Source organism: Clarias gariepinus, chromosome 9, assembly GCF_024256425.1.
Source record: "Clarias gariepinus isolate MV-2021 ecotype Netherlands chromosome 9, CGAR_prim_01v2, whole genome shotgun sequence".
Classification (NCBI taxonomy): domain Eukaryota; kingdom Metazoa; phylum Chordata; class Actinopteri; order Siluriformes; family Clariidae; genus Clarias; species Clarias gariepinus.
In genome coordinates, this window is record NC_071108.1 from 10,866,931 (window position 1) to 10,890,613 (window position 23,683).

General features: G+C 37.5%; 1 protein-coding gene across 3 annotated transcripts in view; it reads right to left on the reverse strand.

Moving 5' to 3' along the window:
- Nucleotides 1-23,683, reverse strand: part of nphp4 (nephronophthisis 4) — a 208,299-nt gene that overhangs the window by 138,052 nt on the left and 46,564 nt on the right. For 2 of the 3 annotated variants that reach the window (XM_053503109.1, XM_053503111.1), the window contains exons 5-6: nt 22,022-22,177; nt 13,207-13,340 (exon numbers count right to left, since the gene is read on the reverse strand). In XM_053503109.1, the coding sequence (XP_053359084.1) occupies nt 13,207-13,340; nt 22,022-22,177 (290 nt within the window). The remainder of the gene's footprint in view (nt 1-13,206; nt 13,341-22,021; nt 22,178-23,683) is intronic. The other variant, XM_053503110.1, reaches the window with a different exon arrangement.

Sequence of the window (23,683 nt, forward strand, 5' to 3'; positions counted from 1 at the left end):
GAGCAGCGGAGACTCAATTGCATTAATAAACTGATTAGAATTCATGATGCTGTTGTATTTGGTTTTCCTCATGACCGAGGCAGCCCTCTCTCTTCATTTTGTGGGATTTCTCCATAAATCATGAGAAATAAATAAAGAAAAGGAGATAACACACCATTGCGGAGTCTTACCAATATTTTCCCTAGCTTTACCTGAAAAGAAATAATATCCATATTTAGTGAACTATTAAATTAAAGAATAGACAATGTTAAAATGTTGTCTGTAGCTATTTAAACTGACTTCACAGCCCATTACAGCTAGCATTTCCGACTATTTGCAGTTGCTATGCACCGCTTCCTCTACTTATCACAGTCAATTTCCTCCCTACAGGAGGGCTTCACTCAGAGGTCTCCAGACACCAGGGATCAAGTGGGACAAGACACACATTCCAAACCTTAGCTTTTCATTCCATCAGTAAAATCATTGTAACTGGGTTTTGTTCCCAATTCCAACAACAAAAACCAGGCCGAGGTGATCAGAAACGATGTAAAAATATAATATCAATATTGTGATAAATTATGTTATTATACACTTTTTAAGGGGATATTACATATTTTAAGGGCATATATTAATGTGCAACAAATGGCTGCATGTCTACTGTAGATGCAAATGAGGCATTTTTAAATTAAGCTTGCTGGACAGGTTTATATTGCATCTGGTTGACACTAGATGTGTTCATATAGACTCGGATCTCATGGGACGCAATTAAAAGTCATATGAGCAAGATGTTTGAACAAAAAAGCAGTGGTAGGCAAAGTAAACAAATCTTAAGAGATACTCCATAACATTTTTTATAGATTGGACATAGTTATTAGTTATAATAGTAAAGATTTAAAGATACACTATATACTTAATATGAAAAAATACAAAGAGAGCTTTGGAGTTTAAGAGGAGGGCAGGATACAAATCCTGTACTCGAGTTAAACTTGGGTCAAATATTACTCAAGAAAAAAGTCCTCAATTTACATGTCTACTTGAGTAAAAGTACAAAAGTACTTAACTTACTTATGTATCTGAAAAAATTACTGAGCTTTTATTAGCTCACAGTAGCCTTTTTTACAGAAAGAAAAAAAGCTCTCTCTCCTTCTCTCTCTGCTGTTAACATGCTGTTTTCAACTCTGTCTGCAACCAGCTCCCCTGTACCATTATTAAGCGTGTCACAAAGGAAACGCAATTAAGCATTAAGGTCAGCAGTTGGCCAAATTTCCCCACTTCAACTACTACACACAAGTGTAGTTACTGTATGTAACGCAACACCACGCAGACACCTATGTTAGAGAGTACGCCGATTTCCTGTATGATGTAGTCGAGTAAAATTGAAAAGTGTCTTCTAATAAAACTACTCAAGTAAAGTACAGATACATGGAATGTTTACTAAAATACAGTAGCAAAGTCAATTTATTTAGTTACCTTCCACATCTAAATACAAGACAATAGGTGCATTTACATGAATCCTAATATTAAAAAAAACAAAAAAAAAACAGATTGCAGCTCAGTCACAATAAAGCTGCATCATGTAATCGCTAATCTCTATAGGAACAGTTAGATCCAATGCAAACCTTTCATAATCCATTGAAAATTTACTTAGTATATTAGCCATGTAAACACATGATTTGACCATTTCTCTCTAGTTAGAATAAATATATTGTTTCTGAGCATGTTTCTTACATTTCAGAGTAACATTAGTGGATGTGATACGTTTTAATTAGGAAAGTTGTTTCTATTCCTGATAGAAATAGACTCTAAAAAACTGTTTCCCATCAGTTTTTGCTTTAGACTTTCATTACCTGGGGCTCTGTCTGGGAATGTGGTGCTGATTGGCTCAACATCTCATATGCAATAAAGCATTAAACAATCATGAATGACACTGAATTATTTTAACCAATCATAAAGCAAAAGTAAAATTCGTCAGAAAAGATAAAAAGCCAAACTCAACAGTTCAGGGGAAAAAAAATCTGATTAACTGCTTTGTACATGAGAATGGTTTTAATCAGATTGAAGAAATACTGTTCATTAAGGTGAGTGTAAACGATGCATTTACAGTGTTCATACCTTCACATTCCCAAACTGCATGATCAGGGTTGGTTTAAATTAAGCTGGTGTAATAGATAGACAGGGGTTCCTACAGTATAAACGTCAAATTAAAAAAAAACAATCAACCCATCATCCAGAGATTGAGAGTTTGAATCCCGTTGATGCTATAGTCAGCAAAAATGGCCAAGGTCTCTGGGAGAAAGAGATGTGAAATCCTAAATACAGATGCAGACAGTAGTACTGTGTTACACTCAATGTCTACGCCACAGGTTTCAAAGGATAGCATGGCTGTAAATTTATTAGTAAATATTAACATTCTGTTAAGCAGCACATCTTCGCAAAAACAGCTTTTTAACTACCTTTAGATAATTCTTCTGGTATATTGTTTACACCTAAGCACTGATGTGAATTATCACAAAAGAAAAATGACACGAAGTGAGAATGCTTGAGAGATATAGAAGAAAAAAAAGAAAAAAAGCCTGATGTCAGTAGCCTAACCCGGCACATCTGTTACATCTTTTTAATTCTGTTCCTTTCCTCTCAGCTGCTGTTCTCTACTTCTCTTTTTATGCTGTCACGAATTTTGTTTCTGTCCCCAAAATATGAATATTTTACAGCTAAGAAGCTTAAAGGGAACATTGAAATGGCCTGCAGTTAAATTATACCCTATTTTCATAGCCACAGAGCAGAAAGAGTAGGAGTATGAGAGCAATACAGAGAGAGGGAGAGGGAGAGAGAGAGAGAGAGGTAGAGAAAAGGAAAGAATGAAAAAAAGCCTAAGTGGAATCAAATTTAACCATTTAAAGAAAGAGAGCAGAGAAGTCATCTTGACTCCGAACACAGAGTGGTGATGACGCCCGTCCTCCCTCTGCAGTTCCAGCATCTCGACTGTGAAATGTCTCAGCTCGAGAGGTCACACGTCATTTAGCTCATCTGCTGTAGCAAAGGTCATCTGACTAGACAGCCACAAGTCCATTGCTCGAGCCAGAGCTCAGACATTACATGAAGATGAAAAGCAGACAAGTGCACACACATAACAATGGGGTTCAAAGAGCCTATTTTATCAAATAAGTGTAATGGTGTACGGTCATTCAGAGAGTGTCGAGATACTCAGACTCCAAACTACTGTAACACTCTCTGGAAAAATGATGCTGTCCTTTTTTCCTGCCACTGAATTTGGAACATTAAGGACGCATTTTATGCAGCTTTAACACGTGTCCTTTATCTGGAAAGGTACTGTATATGTGCACTCACAGCACAGGCTTTCATGGCCATTTCAACTCATTATTGAACTTATTCTTTTACATTTGAATTTAACAAATTCTACAAATATCTTTTGAAACTGCTGGATTTTACAGTTGACTATATACTGATCAGCCCTAACTTTAAAACCATTAACATTAAAACCACCTAGGTTTCAAGTTCCCGCTCTGGCGGCACTGGCCCCTTAGTGCATGACTTCACAAGACCTCTTTGGGTGTGTTGGCACCAGCGGATTAGCAGCGGATCCTTGGGTGCTGCGGGTGGCAAGTTGGGGCCTCTGTGGCTCTCTCGGACTTGTATGTCCAGCATATTTCTTGGATGCTCAATGAGATTTGGGTAATTTAGAGTCCAGATCAAGAATCTTGAACTCTTTGCCTGCTAACCCCTATAAACAACCAGCTATGATACTAGGGTGACTTCTTTCCTGTTTGCTCATTCTTTTTGCATCCTAACAAAACGTCATCAAGTTGGAATTTGTACTATTTTATAAACCAATTAAGTAAAATAGTTTGTATGATAATACTAAATAGTTCTGCCTGGTGATAGTTAGTTGTTGATTTTAAAGAATAACTGGATTAGCAGAGGCTAAAAGTACTATGATCTGAAAGTTATGAAAAGGTTACTATTGTTACTATTGTTATTATTGTTATTATTATTATTATTATTCCATCTTAGTCCAACAAGGGACCATGGAGGCCAATAGTGACCTTTGGAAGCCACAAAATCACTATTATATTTGTTCCCATTTTTACATCCATGGTAGGCCCTCCAGGCAACATTCACTTAACATTCAACAGCACTACATAATCTGCATGTTTTCGGACTGTGCAAGAAAACCTGGGAACCCGGAGGAAACCCACCAAGCACTTGACAGAGGAATCAGACCCAGGGCCTGGAGGTGCAAGGTGACAATGCTAACCACTATGCCACCGTGCCACTATTATTATTATTATTATTATTATTATTATTATTATTATTATTATTGCTGTTTAAATAAAATTAATAAAGCATTGTATTTTAAAACCCAAGACAATTTGTGTATCATTCTTACCAATATTACCATACTTCTGATGAGACAGACAAGTTCTTATAGTTTTTAAATATGATTAAGTCATATTTGATTAGACTAACTATTAGATTAGATAGTTATTAAATGTTTTTTTAACATATGACAACATGCTTAACATATGACAACATGTTTCAGAGAGCTCTAGAATCTGTGTGAACTCTTGAGCTCTTAAAAAGATAACATTGGTACTTAGGGTGCAGGTGAAAAATACATAATAAAGTTGTACCCTTGATAATAGCACCCCAAAACAATGTAGTTATAGTACTTAGAGCTGTCCTAAAGCCATTCCTGCCATGGACTTTTAAGCTACAAGAAAATGCTCCCATTACACATGAAAAATGCTGCCTTAGTCCAAAACAGCTTTGATGTCAGGGAAAAGAGTTCTTTTGTGACTTTATCGAGTTTTGTCACTTCTCAGCAAATGTACCCTTCACGTCAAAGGGCCAGGAACAGCATGAAGAAAATACTCTTTCCCAGTGCTCTTGCCTTGAACCCTAACCTGCTTTGATGCTGTAGTTCTCCACTGCTGTGAATGAACTAAAGGATGAATAATATGACAAATTGCACTGCAAAATAAACAAAACTGAGCATTGACGTTATTTGACTAATTAGAAAAGATTCCGACCTATTACACTAAGAAGTGTGCCTGAAACTACAGAATGATATATTTTATTTAAGGCTGAACTACTGTAAGTGAGATACTTCCAGCATTGCTTTTAATCCAGAGGTGATGGCTTTATTACAACTCAAAGCAGTAACTGCTCGTTCATAAGCAGTAGTCTCCGGTCACAAAGCTAAACACGTGGCACAACCCTGCAGCTCTAATTTACGAGGACATACAGAACTATAGCTATAACACCAGAGCACTAAAAGCCATGTCACAGACCATGAGTCAACTTCATCTGATCGATAGGCAATTACATTACTGAGGGATTCGGTTTCAGATAGACGGTATTCATGGACTAGAGGAGGCAGAAGATGAAGAAAGGCTTGGGTCACTTACATAAGCTCTGATGCCAAAGAAATTATTTGCCAGTACATCAAAGATTATTCAAATAAATAAATAAATAAATAAATAAATAAATAAACAAACAAAATACACATCTTAAATAGGCCAGCTTGAAGCACTTAGGAAGAAGGCAGCACAATAATTAATTGAATAAAACATAAAACAGCGTTCAAAACCACTCACCTCATTGCAGTTTAAATCAATATGATGGTCTTAAAAAGGTAATGCCTCTGATCAAATTTAAAACTAATGTTAAGACCAAGAGCATGCTACATATGGTAAGGATGGTTATCTATGTATGTGGATGTTGTTGAGCTAAAGGGTAAAATTGGCGTCTGCAGTTTGGAGGTATATTTGCCTGCAAGCATATTTATACTGGCTAAAATATTTCAGTCATTTCAAGATGTTGGGCAGAACTTTGATCCAATCAGCAAATGATCTAAAGCTGCGCTCAAACAATTTAATAACATCTGATTATGAGCAGAGAGGCATAACCACCTCATTTACACCTCATATTTGTTGACAACTTATCAGATTTTGTGAACAGGTTCCCAATAGCCATCCTGGACTAGCACATGTCCTGCACATTTTGGCCTTTGATGTAAAAGCACAGCTCGATTTAATTCTAAAGTGCAATTCGACAATGCAGTAAAAGCTTGTTTGCTAAAAAGGTAGGTTTTCTGGTACTTCTTATATGCTTCCGTGCAACTTGTGTCTGCCCACATACTTTAACTGCTTCTGGTCAAAAGTGGAAAATGGCTTCTTCGAGAAGGTCCAACTTCCTCCAGCCTGCCAGAACCAAGAGCATCCACTGGGTGTGGGAGACATCGGCCTTAACAGCCAGCAGCAGCATTCAAATTTGCGTACAATTAATGCGAGCAGTGTAAACATTTTATTATTGATATTAAATATGAACATACTACTCATATTTGAGGTGAGTGCTATGTTCACACTGTGACATTTAGAGAGATGTTGTACACGATTATAAGTTTAGCCACCTTTGGGCATGGGTCTAATAATTTGAGATGTTGGGACAATGCCCACTTCTGTCCCTTATAGTATATAATGTGAAAAAAGATAATAAATTAAGTTGTTAATAATGTAATGTAGTGGGTTTACACTCCCCCCACCCCATCTATCTTCTATTAGGCCTATGTCATACCAATTGTGAATAGCTAAAGCTAACAATGCCTTTCTTTTAAATATGTCAATAACCATATTTTTTAAAACTGCTGCATATACTACATCAAAGAATAGGGTAACCATCAGAGAGGAAATTGCCAACTGTCTTCTTGCATATACGTCAGCTCACAACCACATTTATGAGTTATGCTAGAATTCAAACTTGTAATGGCTGGATTTTGGGAAGCCAATTTACTAATTTACATTTGTTTTTAATTATAATTATAATATATAGCCAATTCCCGCCTGTTTCACTTAGGGTGTGGTCCATCATATGATTCCCCCAACCTTCTCTTTTTAAACTGCACCTCACATTGTGGAGTACAGAATAACACACTCGGAGGAAAGCGCTTTCAGTTCCTTCCACTTGCATGAGCACCCGTGGCTGTTTAGTGTCACTATGATTGATGTGAAAGTGCACCCCGCCCCTTTCTCTCTAGACTCATTGCTTCGAATGACCGCAGCATCATTCGTGAATCAAACTTTTGATCTCCAGGCTATTGGCCGAACATGTTTCCGCTGCATCCAATAGGAGCCCATGCAAATAAATTTCTAATTTATTTCCACTGCGGTTTTCTAAAATTCAAAGGCATTTTTCAAAAACGTGCAAAATACTATGACTGATGCGCAGATATTATATTTGCAAAAGCCCATTACAGATAGTTGAAAACAAATGAGACTATTTAAGACTTAATAATGCGGGAGGTTATCAAAATTACATCTTAAAATAAATGAATCTGGAATTTCAGTTTAAATCAAACTGGCTTATCATTTTAGAGTAAATTAGAAATGCGCTGAATATTCACACTTCATCTTTTCTCATTAACACTGATTAATTGTGCTAAGAAATACAATATGAGTGTAAAATAACACAGAAGTGTGAATGTTGTTAAACAGTTTCAGTTTCGTTTTTTTTTTTTTTTTTCTGGGAGCCTCTTCGAGGTACGATCTTACTGTGAGAGCAATCACGCAATGCAAAAATCTTATTTGCATAATATTTGTTACCACAACTTTGCTTGAGACTTCACTCATGCAATTATTTTTTGTAAATCTCCAGTTATATGTCCACTAACTGCACACAGTTAATCTCAGTACAGACGCAAATTAGAGCCTTAGTGTGCTAAAAGTGAAATGGTGTGCTAGAAGTTCAGTGTAATATTTCCACAGCAGCCAGAAAACAGGATCAAATAAACGATGGCTTGTGCTACCACACGCTGCTCAAAGAGAAGAAAGATGTATGTGTGTGTGGGGAGGGGGGGGAGGGGGGGCCATGGTGGGGCTGGGAGGGCGACAGCACAAAGACAATTTGAATGAGCAAACAAAGTGATTGGTATTTTAGAGCACATCCTAGTTCTGTCCAAGACAGTATTAATTGGCTACGCACTCTAATTAGGATGAAAGTCTTCAAAGTGTTTCCTTTGCTTCCTACAGCCTCTGGCGGACAGAGATGTGCTAGTTTTTTATAATGAGGACGAACATGAATGGGAGTTGAGGAAGAGACGATCAATCTACCAAATGAAAGGCATGAGAAAGGAGCATTGTAAAGCAGATCTTTCATGTAATTTTAAACTATTTGAACTATTCATTCTTTTTTATTCGATAATGAAAATAACTCTTGACTCTTTCCCCTATGCCTTCTCAGAAACCAAAAACCCAGGCATTGTGTTTTGGCATGTGTGTGCTCATGTGCGTTGAAAGAAGATGCTCAGCTAGATGAAGAGACAATGCATCAGGAGTCACCCCCTTGAAAAGGTCACCCTCCCACATGAGGGCCAATTAGAGAATCCCGTCAACCGCAATCACGGCTGAATTACCACCTCCAAAAGGTGGTGGCGCAGAGGTCACGTCAGGCAAGAAGCGAAGACAAGCGCCAGGGAAGATTGATTATCAATCTCTCTCTCTTACACTCTTTCACACACACTCATTTCCTTTGTCTGTTCTCTCTTTAGATCTATCATTAGGATTTTACAAAAACCAAAGGCACCTGTAGGGCTCCAAGCATCATTCACCGGTCACACACTCTCAGAGGCTCGCATGGCTACTCCATGATGTAGATACATTGAGCCATATTCCATCATTATGTTGGATATGGAGAAATCAATAACAAAAAAAAAAAAAAAAACCACAAAGAAAAAAATCAAAGTGAAAAGCTGATGGAGTGACAAATTAGCATTTAACCCTTACTCTGCTAAATTCTCAATTCTTGGTTTGTATTAGTGTGCTTGTTAGTGCCACCACGCACTGGGAAGAACAAGCAGACCTGACTCATGTCAATGTGCATGGAGTTTGCATGTTCTGCCCATGCTTGGTGGATTTCCTCTAGGGAGTCTGGTTTCTTCCCAATGTCGATAACATGCCGATTCTACTAATTGGTGTTTCCAAATTATAATGTGTGAGTGATTGTGTGGGCTTGTTAGCCCTGTGGTGGATTGGCACCCTCTCCAGGGGGTACTCTGCCTTGTATTCGGGTGAGTGCATGAGTGCATGAGTGCATGAGTGCGAGATTGTTCTTTAACTAGTTATGGTTGCAATTTGGTTAAAAAAAAAAAAAGTACTAATTGTTTTTTGGTATAACATGGTACAACAATCTTTTCCTTCTGAAATCGCCCCTGCACTTTATTGCTTTCACTACCTGGCTGTGTTTTACAACCAATTTGGTTTATCTGATAACGTGATTCATGTGGGTTTCAGGAGTGGAGGACAACTCTGACCTAGATGGCATTAAGGAAGTCCAACTCTTATCTTTCTTTAAAAAATAAACATACGATTTGAAAGAGCTGGGATCGAGCTGTGTCCCAGGTAGAGCTTATAATGCTAAATTCTTCCAATTTTGTTTTTATTTGTTCCTGTTGATGTTGTTTTTGTTGCCATCAGTTTCTGAATGATGAATGATCATTTGTGCGACATATGCAGCCGTGATCAAGACACAAGCTAATGGAATATTGATTGCTAAAAGATTAGAAATGTCCAAAACTTCAACAGACAAATTAATTTTCTGCAGTCGTTCCTCATATCCGTTCTCCAGGCTTGAGGTAATTACTTGCTTAGAGGGGTGGGGGGGTAAGTCATCAATAACACATCTGAACATCTTGTGGACCATGATGTCCTACTGTGGGAAACACACTTGGAATTGAAAAACAGACGTTGTTTAGATTTTGCCTTCCTACCATCATTTGCAGCAGGTCGTTTCCCATCATGCATTAGCAATGTGCTGTGAGAGTTTTAGTGCTGGTCTAATAGTGATGATGTAGACAGAGTGTGGACGTGGGGGAAATGGGAAGAACAGCACAATTAAACTGATGTGGAATACACCCACACCCCCCCCCCCCCCCCCCCCCCCCACACACACACACACACACACACACAATTCACTTTCACTGCTAAACATGCTCTCTGCATGGGGCTTTTTGCATCCGTGTGTATGCAGAGACGAGTGTGTGTGTGTGAGAGAGAGAGAGAGAGAGAGAGAGAGAGAGAGAGAGAGAGAGAGAGATGAGGCATGTAATACATTTCATTATAATCTTTTAATTACAGCTGTCCCATCATATAACCTTTTCCCCATTTTTAATAGCGATACCAGCATGTTTACCATCAACTGATATCTCATACTTACTGTCTTTCAGCAACTTAAGCGACTCTCTATACATGTTTATTGTGCAGTCATGTGAACAAAAGAAAAAGGTCTTCATCACTGTGATTTTAAATTACAGTGCTAAATTGCATTCATGGCTGGGAGTCCAAAGGAAAAAAAAATAAATGCCTGTGCCGTCTGCCAGAGAAGGAGCATTAACTCATTCCACTGCCAAAGTAACATTAAGCAATCTTGGGCTTCTATAAAACTCATGTGGGGCAGATAAAGCTTTCCGCTGAGTGTGTGATGTAGCATTAGCAGCAGGTCAAAGGAAGGGTTTGTACATAAGGGTTCATCCTCCTTGGTAAATGACAGTCACTTAATAGAAGACAGTGGGTGCAAATTTTCAGTCTGGGGTTATAAATATATATATTTTTATTTACAATTATTATTATTATCATTATTATTATTATTATTTAAAGGTGTTCAATTAAAACTGCAAAAGTCAAACTGCAAAATAAAATGATATTTCTCTATATAATCCCCTGCTACACTAATGTACTCATCCCAGCATTTTACTAGTGTTTGGATACCATCAAAATAGAATTTTTTTTTCAGTACAGTACGCTGGAGCCACCATCAAACTGCCTGCTGCACAACTGAAACGTTGGCCTGCCAGGAACTCCTGTAATACCACAAAGATGTGAAAATTGCTTGGAGCGAGGTCTGGACTGTACGGGGGATGTAACAATAAGTACCAGCTGAGTTCCTGTAATGTGGTGCAATGGGCAACTTGAGGTCGTGCATTGTCCTGCAAAAACAAAACGCCTTTAGTGATCAAACCAGGCTGTTTTTTTCTTTTAATTAAAGGAAAGGGTTGATAAAGGAGAGCAAAGAAGCAGACAGTCTGGTCATAGCTCCAGCGTACTGTGAAAACTTTCTATCTTGATGGTATTCAAGCGCTAATATGAAGAAATAAAGGCAGTTTTTAACCCTCATGGTCGTGTTCAGATATTCTACACAATTAAAAGTCCTGGTTCGACGCGATCATGAATTAGACATATCCCTGTGGACATATCCTGTGCCTGCATGCTACCATTACAAGCAAATGGAGTGTGCAAACAAGTCGCTGCCTCTCCTTACCGCAGACTACTTTTATATTTACCTTTACGCATTTGGCAGACTCTCTTATCCTGAGCGACACTGGGTTACTAGGATAGGATACTAACCTAAGTACTGAGTTTACAAATAAAGTACTCTTATGTCGTCGTTTAAAGAATGCCAAAGACTTGGATGCCTGCTACACTGGGCAAACAGAATTTCTGTTTTATATATGGATAAAAAGCATCTCTTGTTAATTTGCAGGCTTATAATTATTAATATTAATTAGTTATTTATTTTTTCTTTTTGTACAAGCCTTATTTGGTGCGTTACTAGTCCCGTACTGTTTGTCATAGACCCATGAAAAAGGTGTCAAATCGTGTGGCTTACTCAGGAATAGGGTCCTATGGCTTTTCTAAGTGGTTCTCTAAAAAAAATCCCACAGACTTGACATTGAGACAAACTTTACCAGTTTCTAGAACAGAGCAAGAATTTGCCACATTTAATGGGCTGGCAAACTGTGTCAGAACTCAAGAGAGTATAAATTTTACCCTAGGGTCACAAGAGGTGACACCATTGACATACAGTATTATGGTGAAGGTACATCCCATTGAAACATCAAGTGCTCACAGCTGCATCTTCTGCTACAGTACTGTAACTTTCATAGAAACTTTGAAACTGGATCTAACTGTAGATCCCACCGTCATTGAGTAAAATGAGCCCACCCCCACTTCTCTGGCAACCAATCAGTCTCTCAGAATCATTATGAAGCTATCAAGCCACACCCTACCAACCACTTTAGAGCACCTTAGCAACTGGTTCCGTTGCCCAAAGGAACATACGAATCATGTTCCTGTACACCATACATAAATTATCGAGCGGGCCACATCCATCATACCTGTGATATTTTGCATATCTTAACAACAGAAGCATGCTGAGGATGTCAAAATGAACTATGGACGGTGTCCTAAGCTTTCTGTGCTTATTTTCTAATCCGTTTTTGACACACAGATTTCGTATTGTATCAAAAGAGCAATGTTGCATATAAAGTAAAGTTGTGTAAAGACAGTTCCTTAATGTGTGTGTGTGTGTGTGTGTGTGTGTGTGTGTGTGTGTGTGTGTGTGTGTGTGGGGGTAAATGAGAGAAAGAGAATTCAATGGAAAGCATTACACAGAGCTACACATCCTCTGAAGAGAAAGCTCACTGATGCAGACACGCACGGCGTAAAGGAATGAGAAGTTTATCATGACAGTGATATTGATTTTCACTTTCATCCATCCGTCCTCTTTCCCGCCCTCTCTCGCACTCTCCGTCTCGAATGAGTGAATAAGTGCAAGCGTGTAAATGCATCAGAGCTCAGTGCGGCTCCTCTCACCTCTCCCGAACGACGGAACGAACAAATGTGGCTCTGTAATTACTCTTTATGAGAACTTTGTGACGACAGGGCCCGGTGCAGTGTGAGTAATGATTATGCTGCATTGTATTCAATATAAGACACGCAGATACTTTCCCACGTGGGTGTGATAATGACAGCAATAACACTAAGTGAGAAAGCAGTGAACAATGAGGCAGCATCACACACACACACACTTACTTGGCTGGTTTAGTCCACATTAGATCATTACATCTGCCCAGGGAATTTGTGAGTGGATGGTGATTATGAGAACTGAGTTAGAAAACTGTGTGAAATATGAGTAAGGCATGCTCATGCTTATAGAATCTCATAAATCAAAAATGTATTGTTCCTAACAATTGAACGTGATAACATTGTAGCAAAATCATGCTAATGATTACAAAATGACAATTATATTATATTAAGAACATCCATAAATCAAACTTGAATCAGGAATGAAACTGTCACAACAGTACATACATACAAAAAAAAATAAAAAATACCCTATGAGTGCATAGTGAAATTATTATAATGGGTGTGTTACCATGTTGCGATCACTGTTCAGCCTCTCTAGCATGTCTGCCTCAAATGCCTGTATGGAGGGACTGAGGGACACACGCATCTTCTCCAGCACACAAGAGAAAGTAGGTAGCAGCCTTGGTTTCCGCAAAGCATCTTCTGGAAAACACATAAAAGGTTTAATAAAAGGAAAACTGATGGAGCTTTAAGAGTAGGTCTTAGGATCCCTAAGTACTAAAACTCTAAAGGTGATTTCAGATACGCACATAGCATTTAGCCTTTCTGAAAAAAAACCCTGGTTCGCTTCCAGCTTCAGAGCAGGACACGACAATGGCAAGGGTGTCTGAATGATTTAGTCCATTCAACACTAGTGGAAAAGCGATTCCACTTCGAATCAGCCACATAAAACGAACCTAACAATGCATGCATTTTTTTTGTGTGTATGTGTGTGTGTGTGTGTGTGTGTGTGTGTGTGTGTGTGTTGGTGATTTTGTAGATAGCGTAAGCCGAAATGCAGAGCTTTTGGATACTTGGAACTATAAAATAAAACGAGATAAAAGAAACAAATAGCACACAAAATATTTTATTCTTGTCTATTTACCTCTAGCTGCATGCATTTCATGCTCAGGCAGTTTACTGGTGATTTCTACACGCAAATATTCCTTTAACTTTACGACCAGTTTCATGACACAGCCTTCAAGACAGTTTTGAATTATTTATTCATACAATTATTTGAAATTCAAATTGTGTTCTGTGTGAAATTAAAGCAAACTCATTAGCAAACACACTAAACGTTTCAATTTTGCCCATCAAATGTTATGTTCCCAGTATAATCTCTTTTTTGGGGGGCTGAAAAAACAAAAAGGTTAAGAAAAAAACCTTGAAAGATGAATGTAAATTATCTAATTATGAGGTCAAGTGAGTGCACCAAAAATTTAATCAGAACTGAGTGAACAGCACGACTGCTAATGGAGAGTGTTTCGCAGGAAATTTAAATTTAAGCGTGTGGGTTTTCCTGGTAGCTGCTTATTTATTACAGGTTTTAATTAGCCTGACTGAACAATCCCGGATCTCCTAATGATTGTTTTCATTAGTGGGTATTCATGCACGGTAGGTGAAAGCCAGTGTCCGCTTCTTGAATGTTAAGTCAAATTAAGCCTCTGAGATGCATGAGGTCTGCACTGTCATCTATTCAGCTTAGCAGGACAGAATTCACTCAAGTCCTGGACCTATAATGCCTGTCTCGCCGCTAATCTGAACATTATCGTTTCCTCTGCTTTCAGTCTTCTCATCATGCCTTAACATGTATATACAGTTTCTTCAAAGTGATAGAGCTCTTCTTCTTTTATACCACTTAGAAGTGATTTGATTAGCGGGACAGATATGTTATTACCCAGCACGCGAGAACACCAGGGCTCTTAGTGTTCGGCGGTTCAATCAGACACGAAAATGAAAGAGTCGAACGTCATTGTTCAGTATGGGGTAAGACAGATTATGCTAGCGTAGGAGAGAAGAAATTTATTGGAATTCATTTAAGCAAGACTGGGTCAAGAAAATGCCACACAGGCAGCATGAATGGTCACTAAGAAATGAGCGCCATTACAATGTAATTGTCTTTAGTAGCTGGTTAATTGTTTACGTAGTAGTTTGTAAGATACTTACAGAGAGCACAAAGACACCACATTAATATGACCTCAAGTTACATGTTGCACCTCCTATAGCAAAGTCAAGAACACTCGCAACAGTGGTGTTTTCCAATTTGGGATCTGTAGGTCTGTTTTACTTGTAAACCAAGTGCACTATAAAAATAACTTGGACTACAGAGTTAAGTAAGAAATTACACTCCACAAGGATCGCTCTTACAGGACAATAACCTGTGCCTGGGTGGTGTGCTATAGACCAAAAGTAAGCCAAGTTTCTCTTACCACCCTGAACTGGTTAATTCTCCTAAAACAATTTAATTGTTTACTATTTAGTCAATTGTACAGTATTTATATGGCGCTTTCAACTGTGGTCATAGATGGAAAGGCAGTGTGGGAAAAAAATGGATAAATTAAAATGATCAGGTTGTCCCTGATGAGCAAACAATGTGTATAACTTATTTTAATCTACTGTAATACAAAATAATAGCTTGCACTTTATTCCCCACTGTTTACAGTTGCATGTAACATTGTAGCACATTCGCAAGACAACATGACAGCCCATGTGTCACTTCATGTATACAGTAACATCACACTCGTTCTAATGTTATCGATTCTACAATAAAGATGAACTCAGAAACAAAGAAACCCACCTTAGAATGCAATTACAAATTAAAAATACTGACCTTGTATTAGCTCACAATAGCCTTTTTCATTGTAAAGAATTTTTTTTATATCTCTCTCTCGAGCATGATGTTTTCGTCATTGTCTTCAAAAGGCTACTTGTCTAGTTTCAAACACATGTAACATTACTAAGCTTGCCACAAGGTAAACTACTACAATTTTATGCATACTAGTCAGCAGGTATCAAAAGTTCCTCTTCAAATATTATATACGATTGTGGTTAAGTAATCACATGCAATGGCATGCAGAAATGTAGTAAAGTAAAAGTACAGATGTTAGACCTTTTGGAGTAGGAATGTTAGAGTCTTTAAAACCAGCACATTCATATAAACCTGATATCTGAATTCCAGCCAGAAATACCTTAATACAGTATGTACATTACTTTCTTATAAAAGCACAACTCAGACAGTAGCTGCAGCTGAAATGTGAATGACAAACTGTTATTACTGCACACATTTCAAAGTTATTATAGCTGTAGTAACAGCTCTTACACAGAGCCTTTTTTTTTAAGTAAACCAAGTTATAGATGGTCTGGTGACTTTTTTAGAAGATATTTATTTAACATTTATGAATGGAAATGGACGTAACAGCTCTCCCACATCAGGAAAAGTACAGAGACATTTTAATTCTTTAAAATGACTAGCCAGGTAAACTATAAACCATTATAATGTGCAAAGATTCATTTCTTAATAAATTAAACTTGATAATAATTAGCGAAATGCTGTGGTGGAAGTGGACTAACACTCCATGGGCTCTTGTGTGTCTTACCGCATCACACCCTCTGGGTTGCATTAGTTTCACACAGTCCTTTGTTGGTTATCCCTTACATAATTAACATCTTTATTCCATACATTATGGCATTTGAGACTTTAAATAATTTTAAAATGGATGAGGTTCATTTAGTAAAAACTAGACAGGTCTACTTTCCGAGAAAATCCAGTTGCATCAATGATTGTTTTCATAAATTTGAGTAAAAGAGTGATTGTACAAGAATAGTAATTAACCGCCATCTTGCCTTGGCTATCGTTATGTCTCTTATCTCATCACACAAACCTGTTCAATTGCTGAGCCAAAACCACCAGCCAAAATGTTCACTTCATATGAACTCATGGTTGTAGTTTAGTTTTAAAATTCTCACTGAAATAACAGATAGAGGATCACCCTGAAGGCAGCGAGCTACACTCAGCCAAACACAGATGGACTCAAATATTCAAGGACACACTTTTGAAGGCAAAAGTTGGGTTTTAAAGAGCTTCAAATAAAGCCAGGATTTTAATTAATACATTTGGTAGAATATAGAGATATTTGTATGATGTAATCAGGGCATAAATTTTATATCCCAAGGCCTGTCCTACAAATAGAAGGGCCACCAAGAGAAGAGTTCTATAATGGCAGGACGCCATTTTATTACATCATACATTACAGCAGATAATGACAAATATGGGACGAGAAAAATGTGATATTTAAATTTAAAAAATTAAGAAAAACCAAAGGTATTCTATAACCTTATGACCTTGTCATAATCTAGATTATGGAAAATAATATGCAATAGTGTAAATGTCATCACTACATACTTAAAAATACAACTACATGTGATGCACGTGTATGCAGCAAAGGGCACCGCCCCTGAAGAACCCATTACAACATGGACATTTTGCTAGCCAATCAGTATCTTGGCATATAAGATCACAACAGGAGGAAATGTTTTTTGCTGATTTAACCTCCAACCAGTACAAACATAGAAAATAAAAAGCAGAGACTTTTTTCCTCTTTATTTTGTGCGTTCATGCAGACTGAAACCCCATCACAAAATTAATTTTGCAATTAATGCTGCTGCTGTCTCTATTACTATTGTTATTGCTGTTAATCAACAGTATCTTATTTGTCTATTTATTTGCTTTCTCATTTTTTCGTTCATTTCGCTACATAATAAACACTACAGCACAAAGCCATTATGTTAATATTTATGAAGGAGGATAAAAATGGCGGCTTCTCCAAGTTCAGAGTTCTCTTTCCTGGAACACACTTGCCCTTAATGCCTGATACTATCTAACCAACTGTTATACTCTAGAGGTAGGCAATGAGTTTTAAAGGCATGTGATTGGTAGGTGAACTAACAAATTTATGATTAGTCTGTCGCAAAAATCTTTCTATAATAAACACTAAAAAAAATTAACATTGAGTAACAAAAAAATTAATTAGACAGGAAAAACATAACGTCAAATATTAACTCTTCACATGACACCTAAATATAAGGTTTTCAGGATCTCTTTTTCTTAAAAAGAATGTCATAAAAATACTTTAGGAACAACGTGAAAAAAATTGACAAAAGCACTTCAAGTTTAAATACCCAAAAGGATTTTTTTTGTTTGTTTCTAGAAATAATCCATTTAATATGCAGCAATATAGAAAAATTAACACTACTACTACTACTAATAACAATAATAATAAATTATAGTAATAATGATAATTATAATAATTGAATTTGTCACATACACAACCATTTCCCAGTATGATGCACAGAAAAATGCCTAGTCCATTACATAAAAAAGAAAAATAGAGTAGAAAGATTTCACTACAATGAAAAGAAAACTGCACTTAAAAATACAATTAAACTAAATATAGAATTTCCAATATTTTTTTGGAATAAAGTAAAAGTATACTGTATGTTGGAATATTTTAATTTACACAAACTACAAAATAAAATAGAAATATATACAAATCTATAAGAAGAAGAAGAAGAAGAAGAAGAAGAATTTATTATCATTATTATCATTATTATCATTATTATTATTATTATTATTATTATTGGTGGTGGTGTTATCATTAATTTATTTATTAGGGCCTTTGCAACTATCTTATTTCAAGTTGCTACTCAAATGTGCACCTTGCTCTTGCAAACCGAGCTCTTGCGTGTGATGTCAGATATGATGTAAAACCAAACCAGACAATATTCTATCTAGCACACACTCTCCAGTTTTATGGAGTTTAGGTATTGTGCCTGTTATTATGCTACAATGTACAAGGTCAAAAACCTTCAAAACCACAGACAAAAAGAAGTGAGATTTGCTGTGATCAGCCACCCGGCGGGAAGATGAGGCTAATCCTGTTTTTTAATGAATAAATACACTAGTGTGAGGACATGTACAGATAGCAGAAACACAGGTGAACGGCAAAGTGAAAAATAATAATAATAAAAAAAAGGTCAGAATTACATTTAATAACAGAACGTAAACTACACCGACGTTCAGCTTAATCAATGTATCAATTCCACTAAATGTTAGTTTTACATTAAATCTTAACTGGAATAAATAGCTATAAATATCACCACATCATAAATCCGTAAGTTCATTTACTACTAATGTGTTGTAATGAACAGCTGGAGACCAATAAAATTCAGAGATTTAGGTTTCTCAACATACACCATTATCTGTGTGCTATAAAAAATAAAGAATTTCCTGAAAAGTAGAGTACAAGTAAAACCACATCTGCTTCCAGTTCCTCAGTGACTGGACCCTGCTAGACTGATGTGAATCAGCGCTGCTATGTTTCTAAGTGCATGTGTATGCTGTGTTTGGATATGAACAAAGCGGTACAAGGTATTTACATGATTTATAGCATTCATAAAGTCTGTGTTTGTATAATGTGTGTGTGCGCATGTGTGTGTGTGTGGATCTCAATCTGTTGCCGCTGCGCTACCACGTTAAGAACCCCGTCCCTAACTGGGAAAGCCGCCCAGCCATTGGACGTCGAGAGGGGCTCCTATCTGAGGCCATGCCTAGTGGAGAGGTGGGAGGGGCCGGCTGGCCAGGTCAGCGGGAAGAAGAGTGCTCATGGGGCATGCAGGAGCCGCTGCCCATGTGGGCCCACACTGCCTGCCACCCTCGCCAACGGTACCCACATGCAAGCTTATTATGCAGACCTGCAAGTGCACATTCCTCTCCGCTTTTCCTACCCCATTTTTTTCTAAATAAAATGATCCTTACCACCGCCACCTTGCCTCCCCCCAAAGGCCTTGCCTCGCGTTTGTGGTGCCGTCCATGCGTTAAACTTAAAGTTACAGTGTGTGTGTGTTTACAGGATGCTATAAACTGGGATATGTGTGAGTCAGAGCAAGTGGTGCTTCAATTCTAAAGGCTTAGCCAATCGCAGTTACAGCCAGAACTCAAGAGCTTTGGTTTTCTCACTCACACACAAACAGACAGGTGCACACATGCACTCACACACACACACAGTCATCCAGCAACAAGCACTATCGTGGAGCAGTGGAGCCTAAACAGAAAAAGATCGAGGTCCAGAGGGACACAGACAGCAAGAGAGAGTGAGATAGAGTAAAAGAGCGGGGCAGAAAGTAATCACAAACACACAGAGGTTTACATGGCCGTTGTTCTTCTGCTTAACAGATTATTCAATCAGATAGAAATTGAATTTAAATTGCTCTGAATTGGTTTAATCTATTTTGATTGAGGTGTGCGAACTATCAGTTGGATTTTAAATAAGTTTTTAGGGTAAAAACCCTAAAGTAAACACTGCTAATTACTTCTAAACATAAATTTTTTCTTGATCAAATAAACCAATAACAGGTTTATTCGAATTATAAACAAAACAAAAAGAAACTAAGTACTATAGAAGGAACCACCTGATACAATATGATCACGATATCCAGGTACCAATATGATTTGTATTGCGATTCTGTTAATGTCACGATTTTATAAATATCCTGACTCAATAATATTTTTTTTCTTTTAGATTCTGTTAAAAATTCCAAACAAAAGCATCGAATAATCCGCTCCTACACAAGGATGCTGTGCTTTATATAAACATATGAATAGTTTAGAGTGCTCTATCTGTAAAATTATAGAGGAACAGCCAAATCCATTTTTTAAAATAGTTTTTAATTTAAAAAAGAGTTGAGTCTGTGCAGCAACAAAACTAAATTGCTAGGCAAAAGAATTGGAATAAGTAACTGTTTTGATTTTTTTTTTCTCTCTCATCTACTAAAGACAGTAATTTAAAAAATGAAACACTTATGTATTCTAGATTCATTACACGTAAAGTGAAATACTTCAAGCCTTTTTTATGATGATTATGGCTTACAGCTTATGACAATCAAAAATCCAGTATCTCAAAATATTTGAATTTTTTTTAAGATCAGTCAAAAAAGCATTTTAAAGGCAGAAAAGTCCATTCTAGGAAAAAGATGTTCATTTATGCACTTAACACTTGGTCATGCCTTCAACATGAATTACTGCAATGTGGCATGGCATATACAGTATGGAATCAGCCTGTGGCACTATTGACAGTTATTAACGACTAAGTTGCTTAAATAGCAGCCTTCACATCAGCTGTATTGTTGGGTTGGGTACTTCCTCTTGACAATATAACAGATTCTCTATTAGGTTCAGGTCAAGCACATTGGCTAACCAATCAATCAAGCACAGTAATATAATGGTAAGTGGTAGTTTTGGCACTGTGGGCAGGTGCCAAGTCCTGCTGGAAAAGAAAATCAGCACCTCCATAAAGCTTGTCAGCATGAGAGAGCATGAAGTACTCTAAAATCTCCTGGTAGATGGCCACGTTGACTTTGGACTTGATAAACCACAGCCGACCAACACCTGCAGATGACATGGCATACCAAATCATCACCAACGGCAGGAAACTTCACACTGGACTTCAAGTTGCTTGGATTTTGTGCCTCTCCACTCTTCCTCCAGGCTCTAAAACCTGGGTTCCCAAAATTAATGCAAAATTTCCTTTCCTTTACAGTACCCTTAATACTTGATCTTGATAATTTGCTGGCTGCAACAGAAGTATCACATGTGCATGATTAAATGTAATTAAATTCGCGTTGCTAATGTTTCCCATGATTTCTTAATAGCATTGCATGAATGATCAGGTGATGAGGCTGCAGTACAGCAGTACAAACTGCAAGCTGGGAGGCAGAAAAGAAAAGGCGGACTGAGGGAACAGAGAAACAGAGACAGAGTGTGATCTGTGTCTTCTTTTTCAAACTGCAGTCTGGAGTGCTGAGGGATTAGCCTGGCATCACGATCAGCTCCTTTCTGCATATTTTCCTCTACTCTGTCAACCCCCACTCCACACGATCCATTACATACTGCCATAAACTCAGATTTTATTCAGCGTAGAGAATTCCTCTGATCGAGATTCAGTGGAGATGAATCGCAAATTCCCTTAGCAGCAAACACAAGAAATACACAAGACAACTAAAGTGCTTTTGATTATGCCCGAAGCTTGACTTTCGACCCAGCAAAATTCTGTCAGTGTCTATTCTGCGCCAACATATCATGAGCCATCCCCATGACAACAAAGGATCTCCTGCTTCAGCCAACTGGTTATGGATCTAATTTGATTTTTTTGTTTTGTTTTGTTTTCTGATGATTCTGAGCTACATCATCCTTTACGCCACTTTGGGGACTACTTTAAATCCTTTTAAAATCAATTGCTGTTTTGGATTAGTAACAATTTAAGAGGCATGGGCATCATGGGTAATCTTACCTGTGCTGTCTGTAGGAGGAAGGACACCAGGGATGAGTTCATTGCCAGATACCATGATATTGGGTGGGAGTAGGTGCATGATGGGATTGAGGGCGGAGTGTGGCTGGAGAGAATACAGCAGCTGAGTTCCCTCTATTGCTGACAACACTGTATTTACTGTGAAGCACAATGGTAAGCACAGACACAGAAGACTGATCAGAAATCAACCATGAATGAGATTAACTTCAGTAACATAACTACAGTATTTAACCATACGTTTCACACTTTTAACAAAGCATCATGCATCCACATGTTTGTCCATCCTAGACAACACAAAAACAAAGTGCTTTAACTAAATGTAACCATTATAATAAAATATAACCAACAAAGAGTCAATTATAATACACGAATGACAAGAAGATAACCGAGATTTTACAGTATTGCATTAGAGAAAATTAAAATTAAATGATGAACACGTTACTATATGCAATATTTTAATATAATATTGCATAAACATGTGCGCCGAATTAAACTGGGTCAAAATGGGGTAAAATCATTTTGATGAAATGCCAGATGCCCAACATGGTGCTTGGCTCAGCTGATTTGCATTCTGTGATGCTCATGTAACTCCATAAAAGGCAAAGCTCACAGTGGATGAAAAAACATTCAGGTAGAGGTTGTTTGACTTACGTATAAGTCAATAAAAATATGAATTATTTAACAACATAACCCCTTGAAAAGGGCAAAATGTCCCTAACAACAGAAGTGCTGTGTGTCATGAAAAGCTGACACGGTCATGCAGCACGCTAGGGAGTATACGGCATGCTGCGGCTTGAGCTACATCAGATCTGTCTCCTATCACTCACTTAGTCACTTTGGCTCTCATAAAGTGTTGCACAGAATTTAAACAAGTTGCTGTGGGAAATTAAACATGCCTCCCTTTATGACTACTCTTATTTTTTCGTAATTTGTGGATCTCTGTTGCAGAGTTGAAATAGAGAAGCTATTTGAACCTGACATAGTAATCCACATTTAAAACCGTAGTAAGTCACCGCACATTATATGATTGTAGGCTGATCTAGATGGATAGATGTACTTTACTAATTCCTTAGGGGAAATGTGGGATGAATAATATATGTAAATAGTATATGTCTTTCATTTCCCCTTGGCGATCAATACATTACATCTATCCTTCTAGATCAGCTATATAATATTTCAAACTCTAAAGTTTCTAAATGGTTGCTTCATTCAAGTGTAAACTGTATAGGAAAACAAAATATAAATACAAGGATGCATCCGTTTTTCTGTACAAAACAGTAAAAACAGCTCCTTTCTACACCATAGGGCTTCTGAGATATTCCGAGTGTACTGTATATGCGATGATAGGATTAGCCTGGCTGTCTTAGCAGCGTCTGTGTCTGCCTGGTTAACTTACATGCTAAGAATGTAACCTGATATCTTGCATAAACTTCAAGATATTTCTGGAGCCATTAGTGCTAGAGTGTTAATTTAAATAAAACGTTTCTCATTTTCTGATCAGAACAAAATGTTCCAAAATTTCCTAAACTTTTCAGCTTGGGAAAACTGGATCTAATATACACCAATCCACGTAATGTTACTACATAACACGTAATGTTAAAAACATGGCTCCCCAGTGCATTTAGTGGTGTCTGCCAGGAGGAC